At 37.9% G+C, this 12024-nt stretch overlaps 1 protein-coding gene across 2 annotated transcripts in view; it reads right to left on the bottom strand.

Moving 5' to 3' along the window:
- Positions 1 to 439: 439 nt before the first annotated feature.
- Positions 440 to 12024, bottom strand: part of fam184ab (family with sequence similarity 184 member Ab) — a 123812-nt gene continuing 112227 nt past the window's right edge. Inside the window, exons 19-22 of one of the 2 annotated variants that reach the window (XM_015004394.2) lie at positions 10064 to 10181; positions 9313 to 9417; positions 6613 to 6860; positions 440 to 1331 (exon numbers count right to left, since the gene is read on the bottom strand). In XM_015004394.2, coding sequence (XP_014859880.1) covers positions 1250 to 1331; positions 6613 to 6860; positions 9313 to 9417; positions 10064 to 10181 — 553 coding nt within the window. In that variant the 3' untranslated portion in view covers positions 440 to 1249. The remainder of the gene's footprint in view (positions 1332 to 6612; positions 6861 to 9312; positions 9418 to 10063; positions 10182 to 12024) is intronic. The other variant, XM_015004397.2, reaches the window with a different exon arrangement.

Below are 12024 nucleotides of genomic sequence, written 5' to 3'. Positions count from 1 at the left end.
GATTAAAAATCAGCTTTTATCTCTTGCAGCTAAACAATGAATCACTACAATAATATTAATCACTAATGAAAAACTATTTGTTATATTGAGGAATGTGGAGGACTGCAATAATTCATTGTAGCCCAAATGGTACAAAAACATGTTATATTAATTCTAAAATAAATTAAATTCTAGAGCTACCCTGCTCATGTTAGCTCTTATGTTCTGTTTTGTCAACTTTTATTCATAATTTATTGGTTGAATCATTGAATGTTTGGACGGTTTTAGACGCTGTGCAGCTGGAAAAATTTATTCTCTTTCAAACAGCAACAGTCTTCCATCAGAGGCATCTTGAGATTTGTTGCAACACTGACTGCTCCTGGAGATCCTTAAAAAAACAACAACCCTGCACTTTCATTCAAAAATTCAGACAGATAAATGACAGACACGCGCAGCGAAATGTCACAATAAGTCTTTATTAAGCATACACATTATATTATAAATATAAAATGCTATTTTTGTTTTTAAAATCGGTGAGACATCATTATATCTGTGTTGAGACAGACAACCATACAAACAGGTTTTAATATTCTACCAAAATCTGCTGAAACGTCTACGCAGCTGTAACAAACCGTCCTAAAGTCCAAGCCTGTTGTCATGGTAACTGATCTAGGATCAGGTGAATGTCACCAGAAATGAGGAGGGGAACTGGTCCTGGATCAGCCCTCCTAGTCTAAGATGCTGTGTGCAGTAGACCCACATACAGAGAGAGAGAAAGAGAGAGAGCACAATAACCTACCATTTATTTCTTTATATATATTTATTCTCACTTTAATCCAACTATGGCATTTAGCAGCATGATAACGCACCACTCGGTGTTTCCTAGCTCAAAGAAACCGCAACAGAAATCATAAAGTAACAGAACCAAATAAACATCGAACGTACGGATGATTATCGTCACTGTACTAAGAGAGAAACTCGTCCACAGTGAGCCAATCAAATCAGGTCGGAGTGATGATCGGGCCGGGCTCAGTTCACGCTCCGTCCACCGGCTCTGCCAAAAGTGGGAATTAATGACATCAGGTTCTGTGCGTTTCACCGATTCTCCAACTGCAGCCGCCTGAATCCGAGGTGAACTGACCCCAAAGCCCCAAGATGACGATAACAAATAGTTTCAACATTTTTCTCTTTTTTTCTCTAATGCTTTGTGTTTTTTTTAATCTCTTTAAGTTTGGTTGACATGCTGAATCCTTTTAGAAGTTCTGGTCAGTCAAAAGGAAAAGTACTGGGCGAACCACTCCTGGCGCTGGGCGTCGGCCGGGTCGATGGGCGAGTCCTTCGTCTCAGGAGGGCTTCGCACAAAGTCAGACAGGAAGTCAGAGTTAAATCACAAACGGGGCAGAGCGTGACGGAGCAGTCCAGAGTTTAATTACATTCAGATTAAAAAAAACTTCAGAAAGTCTGGCTGCTTAGGAGAAAAACTGCTGCTACATTTTTCAGTAAAACGTTTTTTGTATCTAATTGGATCCGAGTAGAACTTTGGATTTAATAATCTGTTGTTTAGATTTAGGATTTCTCAGACTAAACTGAAGTCTTTCAGCACCAAACAGCAACACATTAACAGCTCACGATTATTAATCGATTATTCTGACGATTAATTGATGCTTTCTGCAGATTTTACATTAGACAATTTCTGCAAAATCAGATATACACAAGAAAATGCAAATGAAATAATTTTTTTAAATAAAAAAATGTCTAAAATGCGACAAAGCGTGACTTTAGAAACTCAATCATTTGTGGCAAATAATGAAGTAGCTGCTAAAAATGCTTCTAACATCAAGTGAAAAATTGTAGGGCTGATCTATTGATTATTTAGGATATTTTTATTTTTACAGAGTTTGAACCAGGTGAAGTTGAGTGGAACATATTTACAGACGATGTTTATTTTTTAAATCTTAAATACAAAATGTATTTATTGTTTTGTAAAGTTTTGAGTTCATTTCTGTTCTGAATGTTATTTCAGGAAATTATCTTTTTCTAGAGTCTTTATACTTCAGTTAATGATTACTTCAATAATCGATAAATCACGATTAATTGTTTCAGCCCTGAAGATGGTGAGCATGCAGTGCACAGCTGAGTCCACCAGAGGGCTGCATAACACAGCTATGTGATACAGGAGCACCAGATATCAGAAGCTGAGGAAACCAAACATTGTTTTTTATAATTTTATTAACTAAGCAGGAAAAAAATAAGTTGGTCAAACCAACCAGGTGTGAAAAAGTAAAAGCTGCTAAATTTAATAATTGTGCCGCCATCAAGTGTTTGTGACAACTTGGGTGTTTTACATCTGTGGAGAAATTTTTCCCTCGTTTACAGAAAGAACTGTTTTAATTCATCCTGTTCAAGGCCGAGACCCAGACCATCACACTGCCACCACCGTGTTTGACTGCATCAAAAATGTTTTTTTTTTCTGAAAAACTTCGCTGGTTCAACGACGAGTCGAGCATGAACTCTTCAAATAATTTCAGGTTTGAAATCAAAATTTTAATCATTTAAATGTGACAAAAAGTGATGAGAAGAAATCTGTAACAGGGAAAACGCTTTTTACAGTTTTATTTCACAATCTGCAACTGATTCATTAGAAACGTGAATTTTCTTTCTTCTCGTTTTACTTTGAGAGACATTTTGATGCTTTACGGTATTTTTATCCATGTGACGACAAGAAGCTGCAGTTTTAATCTTCAGTGCGTCTCTGGGGTGAAAATTGTTCCCCAAAGTTTCATCTAATTAGGTTAAGTGCTAAAAACAAACACCTACTTTAGGCGTTCCTGCTTCCTTAATTGGCTACTTCGAAAACAAACAGTCCCAGAATCCCTCAGTGACATAAAAGTTTTTTGCTATTTTTCATGTTCAAGAAAGCAAATCCCTTCCCTGCTGACTTCAGCATAATGAATCAATCTGAAGCTCTAGAGCGTCGTTTAAACCGCCAGATAATAAATATATTAAATTAGTTTAGCAGATTTCTTTTCACAAGACAACAAAGTTTAGAGGACAAGTTGTGCAGAAAAAGAGGAAATGTAAGGAAAGAGGCAGAAAAAGGGAGGGAGTAACGTGGAAGAGGCATGAAAAAGAAATTAGAGGATGATAAATGGAAGCTAGAAGAGGAGTGGAAGGATGATAAGAGATGATTAAGTGATTTTTCTTTGCTTTAATGGCCGAGAGGATGGAAGATTCCCAGAAATCCTGCAGAAACTCAAATTACCTCGGCTAAGATTTTAAATTAACGACCTCAGCTCTTTCATTCGCTTTGGAAATTCAAACAACGTGAAAATAACTGATGCGATTAATCCCTGGAATAAGCTTCATCCCACCTGAGAACAGAAACTAACGCAGGTAAAATGGAGATGAATGAGGATCTGGAGTCACTTCTCTGCAATTTTACAGCCAATCACAGCGACTGAACCTGAAGCAACTTTTGACTGGACGCTTTACATCGATTCATAAACAGATAACTAAGACTTAAAGGTGGCTTATTGTGCTTGAACATGTTTGAATAGGTCTGTGGTCTAAACAAAACATGTTAATCAAAATTTTTTTGCACAAAATCCTTGTTGGATATCCTTTCAGAATGAGCTGTTTTAGAGCAACCCGTCACTTTAAATCCAAACAAGTTGCTGCTGGCCACGCCTCCCAAGTCAGCTTTGCAAACAGACGCACAATTATACAACTGTACATGTTTGAAAAGCAGAAGTGGAGCCGCCTACACAACCAACAAGAATGCAGCAAGCAGTTTCTGGATGGTAAGTCAACAACAAAACACTCACAGCAGTAAAACCAGCTGACCAAACATGCAGGAACTCTGCTTGGGTTGCTAGGTAACGTGCTGGCTTGGCTGGGGTTGCTAGGTAACGGTGAAGCGCCTTTGGAATGCGACATAAGAATCGGGAAGTTTTTGAAACTCGTTTTCCAGACACCAATAAACATTAATCTACTTTTTAGCGCCTGGGCTGTTCTGAGAAGCAGCAGAAATCCAAATGGAAAAATAAAAACACGCAAAATGTGAATTTTAAGTGAATATATGGAATTTCTTTCATTGCCTTCACCTGGTTTCCTTAAAAAACAGCTTCCTTAAATAAAAAATATATTAATGTCATATAATTACAGATGAGACATACAGAGATGGCAATTAGCATAAAGTTATTTGGTTTTAGAACACTGGGAATTTAAAAGTAAAGGTCATTAAACTAAAACGTCGCCATTTATTCTTTTTTTTTTTTTACTAAAATACGAAAAACAGACCTTTCAACTGTTTAAAAGCTTCTTCAGTGCCAGTTTTCAGACTGATAAGCACTGATAAAAATATAAACATGAACTAATATCTACATTATCGGACCTCAGACTTTAAGGTGGCAGTGTGTTAATGTGTTGCTGGTACAGTACATTAGTTTTTTATAGTTAAAATCATTTAGGTGTGTGTGAATGTTTGTGTAGAGAAAATGTTTGTCCCAAGCTTTTGCAAAGCAGCCATCTTGTTTCGTTCCTGAAACGAACTGCAGGAAAGCATGCAGCACACATGCTCCACACCTAAACACTCCCGTCAGAAAACACCAGCTGCCATGCAAAAAGATCCACGGCGTGTGTTCATGTGTCACGTAATTCATCACCTAGATGCCACAAAACAAAGAGAGTCGCTTGTTGGACAGCAGTGTAGAGCTGTTTGAAGGTCAGAGGTCACAGAAACAACAGTTCATAACTTTTTATGACAACAATCATCATGTTTCGGAGCCGGGAAGGAAAGAGCATCATGCTGAACTTTGGATGAGGATGAAAATCACAAAATGCAACAACATAAAGGAACCACAAAGATTGCTGACAAGTGTTATAACTTCCTGAAACAAAAGACAAACCTGCAGGCATGCAGACAACATTTACACACTGACGCACACGACTGAGGAAAGAAAACTTAAAGGGAAAAACATCATGCTCCTTTTGCATTCCAACGCCATTCTCTGAAGCTCCAGTCGCGTGTGGGACTCTTGTGTTTGTGTCCAGCTGGTATTTCTGCTCCTTAAATGTTTGTAGTTTATTTACGGAGCTGTGCTGCAGCAGGACGCAGTCAGCGGTGAATTTCAGGACTTGTTAGGAGGCAGAAAGTAATCTCCAGGTTTCTTTAGCTGTATGTTTGCTGAACCTCCTTGTTGAAGAGGAAAACTGAGTAAAACACAAAACTTAAGTGATCAAAAAAAACTATAAATGAACTTTATGTAACTATAAGGAACAGTTTATCCACTAGTACTGCCCTGGAAGCCTAATTTTACATTTAAAATGTACAAATTGCATTCTGTTTTAATTTGTTTTAACCAGAAAGGCAAAAACAAACAAATTTAAGTTATTATGGAAAACAAAAGGCGACTAAAATAGCAAATACTGAACTGAAAGTTTTAAAATTGTTAAATATTTTTGCCTTTTTGCAATAAAGAAACTTTTATGTGATTTTTTTAAAGCAATTTTAGTTATGAAGTTTTGATATTTTGTGAAATGTGGAAGCTAATGCAGCCGAAATAGCTAATGCTAACATTAGCCACGCTAAACAATAATCATTCACTTAGCTTATTAAATATAAGTAACTGCATTAGCTAGCTAAACTTCAGAAAGGGTTTGATATAGAATTTGACAGGTATTTTGTTGTTTTTTTCTCACTTTAATGCTAAAAACTTTAGCAAAGATTACCTAATATGCTAGCATCGAAAGTATTAGCATGTTAGCACAACAGTAGCGCAGACAATTTTCAACAAATCAAAAATAAAACAGAATTAAAAACTATTATGTTTAGTTTTAGAATTGAAAATGTGTTAATATGATGCATCAGACAGAAACTTGAGGCTGTTTTCAGTAAAATAGTAAAATTTTATATTTTTGATTATGCTTTAATGCATTTACATTAAACTATCAGTAAATTTATATTAAATAACATTTTAAAAATGTGATTTGTTGTTTTTGTCCAATTTACTTCTAAAAACAAAGTTACGTCAGATAACGTTCATTAGCATGTATTAGCATGCTAAGCTAAGAACAGTAGCCAAAAGTTACTCGCTTTTCAGGTCAGTTTACAGCCATAGTTCATTAATAAAACAATAGTTCATTAATAAATGTTGTTCACCTTACAGGTGAAAATAATTAAACTCCTATTTAGTCGATTTGAACTAATTGTATTTATACAAAAGTAAGTAAAAAAATGGATCAAAAATCCACGTAATAAAACACCAATCAACTCAGTGGAATCCATATTTATTGGTATGGAGGCCAAAAATGTCAAATTGGCACTGTTCTGAAGTTTTTTAGTTTTCTGTCCAATTGTAACTGCAAAAGCCATTTTATTTATTTTTTACCTGCTAAATAAACTAAACAAACTGTTTGCTCCGAACATGGAGGTCAGCAACATTTAGGCTCTTAGCTATGCTAACTTTTTAAAAAGATTCTCAGTCTGAATGCACAGAAGTGTAAAAATACTCAAAATACTTTATTCTAGAATCAGATTTTTTTTTCACAGTAAAGGCGAGCTCCGGCTCAGAAAGTTTCCGTCGGACGGTCAGCGCTTGCCGAGCCGCCGCCCGCCGGCGGGAAAAGTCTCACCTCATGAACTTCTTGGGTTCGGTGGGAGGGGTCGGCGGGGCTAGAGGTTTGTTGGAGTTGAGCTCCAGGTGGTGGAGGGGGGGGTTGGGGATGGGCTCTAGGCGGCTGGGCAGTGGAGGGGGCGAGGTCTGCGGGGTCTGCCCGGTCCCCGTGCCTACCACACCCAAACCCAAACCTGCCGCCTCCAGAGCCCTGAGATTAGGAGAGCTGCTCAACCTGCTGGCTGCTTTCTCACTCTTTTTCTTTTGCTACACAGAAACAGAGAACAGGAGGGGCACCGGGGTCAAAACGGGAACGTCAGAGGAAAATATTCAGATGAGGGAGGGGGAAACCAGACGGAGGTCCAGAGCAGGGCTGTCCAAACCTTTACAGTCAGGGATGAACTGTGGCGGTACGAGCAGAACCGGGCCGGAGCCAGGAACATTTACTCAGTTACATTTAGAAGGATTTTTACCTTTTATTTTTTCTGGAGTAAAATGTTTGGATTCACTGAATGAAAAACACGTTTTAACCAAAAATCCATCAGACGCAGACAAACAGCTGCAGTTTTTGTTAAAGTTTCATAAGTTTTATAATAAAAGAAACTGATTAGGAAACATCTTATTTAGCCTAATTTTATTTTTTGTTACTTATATGAATTATTGTCAGTTTTGTATTCAAAATACAAAAAAATTCTACTTAACTTTATGTTTTGCTCCAGATGATTATGTAATTTTTAAATATGAAATGATGATTTGATCAGTAACTCAGTTCTTGAATATATTTTACTTTTACTTGTTGAAGTAGTGCTACTCCTGAGTATACTTTTTGTGTAAAAATATTCCATTTAAAAAACTGAATATACAATATTTTAATAAAACGTTCTAGCAGAAACAATTTGCAGATCATTGCCGATGTTTTCTAGGAGAACCCGATATGAGTTTTTCTTTTTCTAGTTCTTATTTACTCCAGTTTCATAAATGGGTACATTTTACAACTTTTACCAAAAGTTTCTGGATGCAACTAACGATTATTTCAGTTATCGATTAATCAATTACTTGGATAAAAACATTGGAACATGCAGCAGGTTCCTCCATTTAACCTCTTTTTGGACATCCCCGCTCTGGAGGGAGCAGAAACCCAGCAGAAACCCAGCCGATGAGCGACAGGAAAGAGCAGCGGCTAACTTGATTCTAACAAATAGTGATTGAAGCAGACAGCATGGATCAGTCTGGAGGAAGCAGCAGTCGCTCTGAGCAGAATGAAGAGATGAGTCAAAGCAGGAAACATCTCGCTCCAGCAAATGGCTTGGAAAGCAAAGGAAAGCTGGAATCAAGAGGCGGTTAGGAGGGGCGATCGAAGAGTCGCACACAACAAAACGAACAAAAGGAGGGACAGAAAACGTACAGCGGAAAAAATACACGCAACGACAAAAAAACAAACACTGGAAGTTATAAAACTTGTGCTGCTGTTGACATTAAAACCCAAAAGTCCAGGAGATTTTAAACTCAAAGGTGGCAACTTTTTATCTTTCTCTGATGTTTTATAAGATATACTTGCATCTGAACGACGTCTAAATAAACTAAACCGTCTTCAAGCTGTTTACCAAAAAAAAACTTGTAACAGTTTTAAATCATGAAAAAGTTTTAAATCTAATTTATTTCTGAATAAAATAAAAAAAATTGTAACTTGTATTTGTATTCAGAGTCAGTAGAGCTGGACTTAAAGTTTTATCACGACATTTTCAGGTATTATTATGACAAGAATATGAACTATTTATTACATCCTGTTAGGTCAGAGTATGACTGTGTGTCACAGCAAAAACAGCCCCACAAACACAAACACTGCTGAAAAACATTCCCATTTCTAATGCACCATTTCAGGAGTAGCTTTATTTTCAATTTATTTTGAATAAACCGTGGAGAAAACGAATGACGAATCAAAATTCTTAAGAAATTTATCACAATAAACGAAACGATTTATTCTTTACAGTGGTTCTTTGCAGAACCACTGTGTGTTTGAAACTAATGCTGGGTTCACATACCAGGTCTGGATTCTTACGAGGTTGTTCATGTTACTAACGAAATGAGACAACAGACCCCAAAGCGACTCGAATGCGCAGAAGAAGGAGAAGAAGAGGAAGAGGAAGAAGAAAAGGAAGAAGAAGAAGAAAAGGAAGAAGAAAAAGAAGAAGAAGACGACGACGAAGAAGACGAAGAAGAAGAAGGCGGCGGCGGCGGCCAACGTCACACATCAGCGCTCGGTTTGCAGAATAATGGCCGCCGTCGTCTGTGGATTGATTTTAAAGTCCAACAAGATGATCAACAACGTAAAAGTCGGATGAAACATGACATGACGCTTTGAAAACAATCGGCTATGTGTCTGATTAATAACATTTGTATAATTGGCTTAAATCAGATTTTTTGGCGGTGAAAAGATTAAAATTGTGAAAAAGTTGCAGTCGGCTGCCTAAGCTACTCCATGGTAGCTCATATTTTTATGTTTTGGTTCTGCTGGAAGTTATGGCTTATGGCTTTCTTCCTGCAATTCTTCCTGAATACAAATGCATGCCACATTTTTTAGGTTTTAAAAATAAAATTTGTGGTTGTGATGTGGAAAATGTTTGAGTGTAAAGCGTTGAACAATCTGGCTGCCTGACCTGCAGATAAAACGCTTCATGGCGTCGTTTGTTTGGCGTCACAGCAGGGGGGCAGGACCTACCTTAATGAGAGGGTTGATGACTCCTACGTTTGGACTGGCGTTGAATACTTTGTTGAAGTTTGTCTCCCTGTTGACGAGTTCCAGCTGGTAGAACTTCTTATCGTCCTGGAGGAGAATCAGAGTTAGCCGACAGGCAGCGGAGCAGCAGAGACTCGCAGGGGGAGAGCAGACATTTCATTTCATCTAATAAGTTTGTCCATGCGAAGTTTTCCAGCTAAGACGCAGAGTTGGCTCTGCAGCTTTTCCTGCATTCAGAAAACCTGCAGAAACAGCTGCTGACTTTTCAAACCGGCACTTTCAGTTTAAACTTTTCACCTTTCAAAGAATCTGGTTAGTTATTTATTCCTCTTGCATTTGACTTTCAGATTTTTTTATTTATTACTGGACAAAATTCTGTTTGCTGTTTCTAAACTGCTGAAACAGTTTTTTTTTGCAGCTGCTGTAGGAAATTACACACACACACACACACACACACACACACACACACACACACACACACACACACACACACACACACACGTTCTCTAAGGATTTTGCCTCATGAAAATTTGTACAAACCAGTAAGAAGTCTCACTTGTCTATAAATATCTCACAAAAGAAGTGCCAAAACCAAACCGTGTCTCAATCCGAAGCTGGTCCCTCATTCACATAAAGGAATATGAATGATTATGAAACATTTAGGTGAGATACAGCTACATTTTCTTTTTGCAAAGATAAAAGTCAAACATTTTTCATTTTCTCGGTTTCTTACCACCAGCTTCTTGACCAGAGATTCTCTCTCGGTGACCATCTCCTTCAGCTCGGCGATGACCTGCAGGTCTTCAGGTCGACTCTCTCTGTTCCTGAACTTCTCCTCTGTTCCCTCCAAACTGTGGGAGAACAAAACAAGACGGCTCGTCTTTGAAAAGCGAAAGTGGAGCCTCCTGCACAACCAACAAGGATGCAGCAAGTTGTTTCTGGTCGGTACGTCAACAACAAAACACATCACTTTTCTAGTGGCCATTGTACAGCAGTAAAACCAGTCGACCAAACATGCTGGAACTCTGCTGGGGTTGCTAGGTGACGGGCAGAACTCTGCTGGGGTTGCTAGGTAACTGTGGACAGCGACTTGACAACTGGGAGGTTTTTGAAGAGGCTCGTTGTCCAGTCACTGAAAAACATTAACTTACTGCCCAAAAAAAAAAAAAACAACAGTTGGGTGGTTTTTTTAAGCACATGGTCTGTTTTTGTGACCCAAACAGAAGTATAAAAAGCTTCAGGATGTAATTTTTGCATAATAAGTTCTCTTTAAAGCCAGCAAAAGTGCCACTGCATGGAAAACGTAATCTTGAAGTTTTGGATATCTCCAGGTTAAAGTACAGATCTATGTATGTTCTGAGTCTCTGCTTGTGTCACAGAACTTTTCCAATGTCTAAAATACCAAACTGAGGATTATAAGCCTAAATGTTCAATCAACAGCCATTTGCTTAATCTTTCATATCTTCATACAACATTAAAATCAAAAGGCAGATTTGCTATTCCTGTCCCTTGATAGCTAGCGGTAACTTTGACATCGGCCAAAAAAGTAAAACCAGTCCTGGAAAGTCAAACGGTGGATGATGGATTTGGATAAATTTTCTGAAACATTGTTGCTGCAGATGATCTCTAAAGCCGTTTCTGACACAAAGCATGTTGGTCTCCAGTTATTAGGAAGACTTCAACATGATCAGAGGATGGAAGTTTCTGTCATTCTCAGGTGGGAAAACAGAGATGAATTTTCCTTCACTGAAGAAGAAGAAATTCTCACATCTGCAGGACTTAATGAGGTTTTTCCCACCAGTAGATAATTGGTGCCATTTCCTGTGTGAGTAGAACAGAAAACAACGGGGAGAAAATAGCTGTTGGCTCATCTTAGTGAATTCATGCCCAAGTGTTTTTACTAGCAGCTTGAACTTCATCTGAATTTGCTAAGAGCAAAAAGAAACTGAGGCCAAATGTTCAATGTGGAGCGATTTTGCACATGAATGCAACAATGTAAGCATCCTTTCCTGAGCCTGAGGAACCAGGGGAGCCTCGGTCACGACCGGGCAGGACGTCCGCTCCATCCCAGGCATTATCATGCTTTTTCCTATTCAGGCTTCGGTTTGTTTGCAAACCATCAACCTGGTTTTCTTCAACACATCCTGCAGGGTGAAAATCCACTGCAGAAGCTGCTGGTAAGAAACACGGCCCTCAAACGAGTCAGTGAAGACAAGACAGGATTTCAGTCAATGAATTGAAACTCGCTTTGAGGTAAACATGAATTTCAGGAGGAAAAATTGTTGTTGTGTTTTTACATTTCTTGTTGCAAGGCCTTAACGTTTGCTGTGTAGACGCAATATTTAACCAAAAACAGGTTAAAGTGAGAGCTGAAACGATTAATTGTTGAAATACTCATCAACTAATTTAGCAATCGATTAGTCATTCCTAGAGTAAAAAGACTCAAAAAAGACTATTTGCTGAAACGACAACATATTCAGCAGTAATCAAACCAAAACTTTACAAAAAAGTATATAAAAAACGCTTAAGTAGAAAAATATATAGAATGCGCCATTTTTTTAATTGATTACTCGATTAATCGCCAGAATATACGATAGAATAATCAATTACTAAAATAACCATTAGTTGCAATTGTAAAATGAATGTTTCTTCTCAGTTTGTGCCTTTTTAAAATCTGGTTCCACAATTTTTACC

Source organism: Poecilia mexicana, unplaced genomic scaffold, assembly GCF_051168715.1.
Source record: "Poecilia mexicana isolate PSO_F unplaced genomic scaffold, ASM5116871v1 scaffold_21, whole genome shotgun sequence".
Classification (NCBI taxonomy): Eukaryota; Metazoa; Chordata; class Actinopteri; order Cyprinodontiformes; family Poeciliidae; genus Poecilia; species Poecilia mexicana.
Note: the sequence above shows the minus strand (reverse complement) of the source record. Positions and strands in the feature narration are given on the sequence as shown.